Consider the following 1940-nt stretch of genomic DNA (forward strand, 5'->3'; position numbering starts at 1 on the left):
GGATCAGTCGATGGAAATTGTAATCGAATCGAAATTAAATATTCGTTGTCGAGGTTCGCGCGTCGCCTTGAAACGCACTTTCGAATTCAGCTTCGCGAATTATGATACGATAGATACCACGATGTTGATTCTGTGTTATGAAACGAATATAGTGTATCGAAATAACCTCGGTCTTAACGCCGACAATTTTTTTTTTTTTTTTGCATTTTTTTCCATAGTCATTTACACGCTATCTTGTCTGCAATTTTTTTTATAAAATTTATTATATCTAGTAATAACGTAATATATGCAATAACACAAGTAACCCAAGGAACTGGTAAACATTTAATTCTAAACACTATTAGATGTTTGAAATGTAGTAAAATATGCAAAAACATAAAAAATGCAATGAAAAGAATGAAAAATGACCAAATAGACTTTGCAGACTTAGATTTCCATTTGTCAATCTGTCTGTATAATCGCAAGCAGGTTTTCCTCATTCTAATAAATTTTTTGCGTGGATCATTAATAATATTAATTACGTGGTAATCGAATTATAATATATTGTATAATCATATATAATAAAGATATAAACTTAGTTAAGAACCATAATTAAAAATTAAACTCGAATAACTAGAAAATTCTTCTTCAAACTTTATATTACGCAACATCCAACCAATTAATATAATCATATTTAAATTTATATTTTTAAAAAATTGAATTTAAATTCGATTCCTATTTTATTTAAACCTAAGAATTACATCAATCCCCTTTCTTTTCATCTATAATTATATATTTTATTAAAAACTTAAATTCGAATTTTTATCAAAATTAAAAATTACATTTGTTACACACTACTAAACAATAAATATCTTTTATACCTTCTTTTCATCGATTACTATACTTGAACAATTGTTCAGGAATATCATATATTTATTGATGGTAATAAAAGGTTTTCCATGGTTCATTTTCAATTAATTATAAACGTATAAAAACACTTACCTTGGCGAAATCCTGATAGATGAAGGTAGGATCTTCGATGAAATGACCGATGTCAGAGTCGAGGACCGAACTACTCCTCTGAGGCGCGGCTGCCAACTCGGCGGACTGGGTCTCCACGGTCTCGAATCTCTTCGACAGTTCCTCTTGCGTGATCTGGTACGACTCCGATTTCTCGGAAAGGCGTTTCATACGTTCCATGAGCGCCTCCACGCCGACCTCCTGTTCACCTACTATGCTCGGCGAGGATGGCGGCGATGGCATGTTTTCTGCAAAGATTCGAATAAATATCCCCCTCGTTAACGTTCTTAATCTCCGATTGAACGACACGTTGAAAGTAGCGATTAAGTGTTGAAAATGTTTCGAGTTGGAAGCCACTTATCTTGATTAAATTAAAAAAGAGACAGAGAGAGAGAGAGAGAGAAAATGGAAGGAGAGATAAAAACTAAATAAAAGTGATTTGTAACGTGGATCGACGTTATAAATACTATTTTGCTATTACTATTTTACAATTCAAAGCTATGAAATGTTAATAATATACGGTAGAATGTCGTTAATGAGATTCGAAAAGAGAAAAGAAAAGAAAAAAAGAAAAAAGAAATCTCCTCGAGATTCGATTTGAATTATGTTATAAGGGATTAGATGAATTTAAAACGTGACCGACTTACCAGTCTTGCCGTCGCCATTGGGGATCTTCTTGGGACTACTGGAAAGTTTGTCTTTGGCAGTTGGTACGTTATTGCTATTATCCTGGACGTTCTCTTTGTAATGGTGACCGGCTACGTTGTCCAGCTCTTCGTTAATACCGCAGGAAAAGACGAAAGACGAAAGGGAGTGGAAGTGGGCCAGAAGAACTATCGCGTGAACGACCTCGGCCAAGGACCAACTGTCCGCGCCTTTGGTCAATTTCTGCAAAATCAAAATCGATCCATTACGCGTCTCTTTCTTTTTTTTTTTTTTTT

General features: G+C 34.1%; 1 protein-coding gene across 5 annotated transcripts in view; it reads right to left on the bottom strand.

Annotated features, from left to right (window-relative positions):
- LOC102678389 (sestrin homolog) overlaps positions 1-1940 on the bottom strand; it is a 140092-nt gene that overhangs the window by 2933 nt on the left and 135219 nt on the right. For all 5 annotated transcript variants that reach the window (XM_006612210.1, XM_031508757.1, XM_031508756.1 and 2 more), the window contains 2 exons: positions 1647-1887; positions 982-1247 (listed from right to left, as the gene is read on the bottom strand). In XM_006612210.1, coding sequence (XP_006612273.1) covers positions 982-1247; positions 1647-1887 — 507 coding nt within the window. The remainder of the gene's footprint in view (positions 1-981; positions 1248-1646; positions 1888-1940) is intronic.

This window comes from Apis dorsata, unplaced genomic scaffold (assembly GCF_000469605.1).
Source record: "Apis dorsata unplaced genomic scaffold, Apis dorsata 1.3 scaffold_99, whole genome shotgun sequence".
Lineage (NCBI taxonomy): Eukaryota > Metazoa > Arthropoda > Insecta > Hymenoptera > Apidae > Apis > Apis dorsata.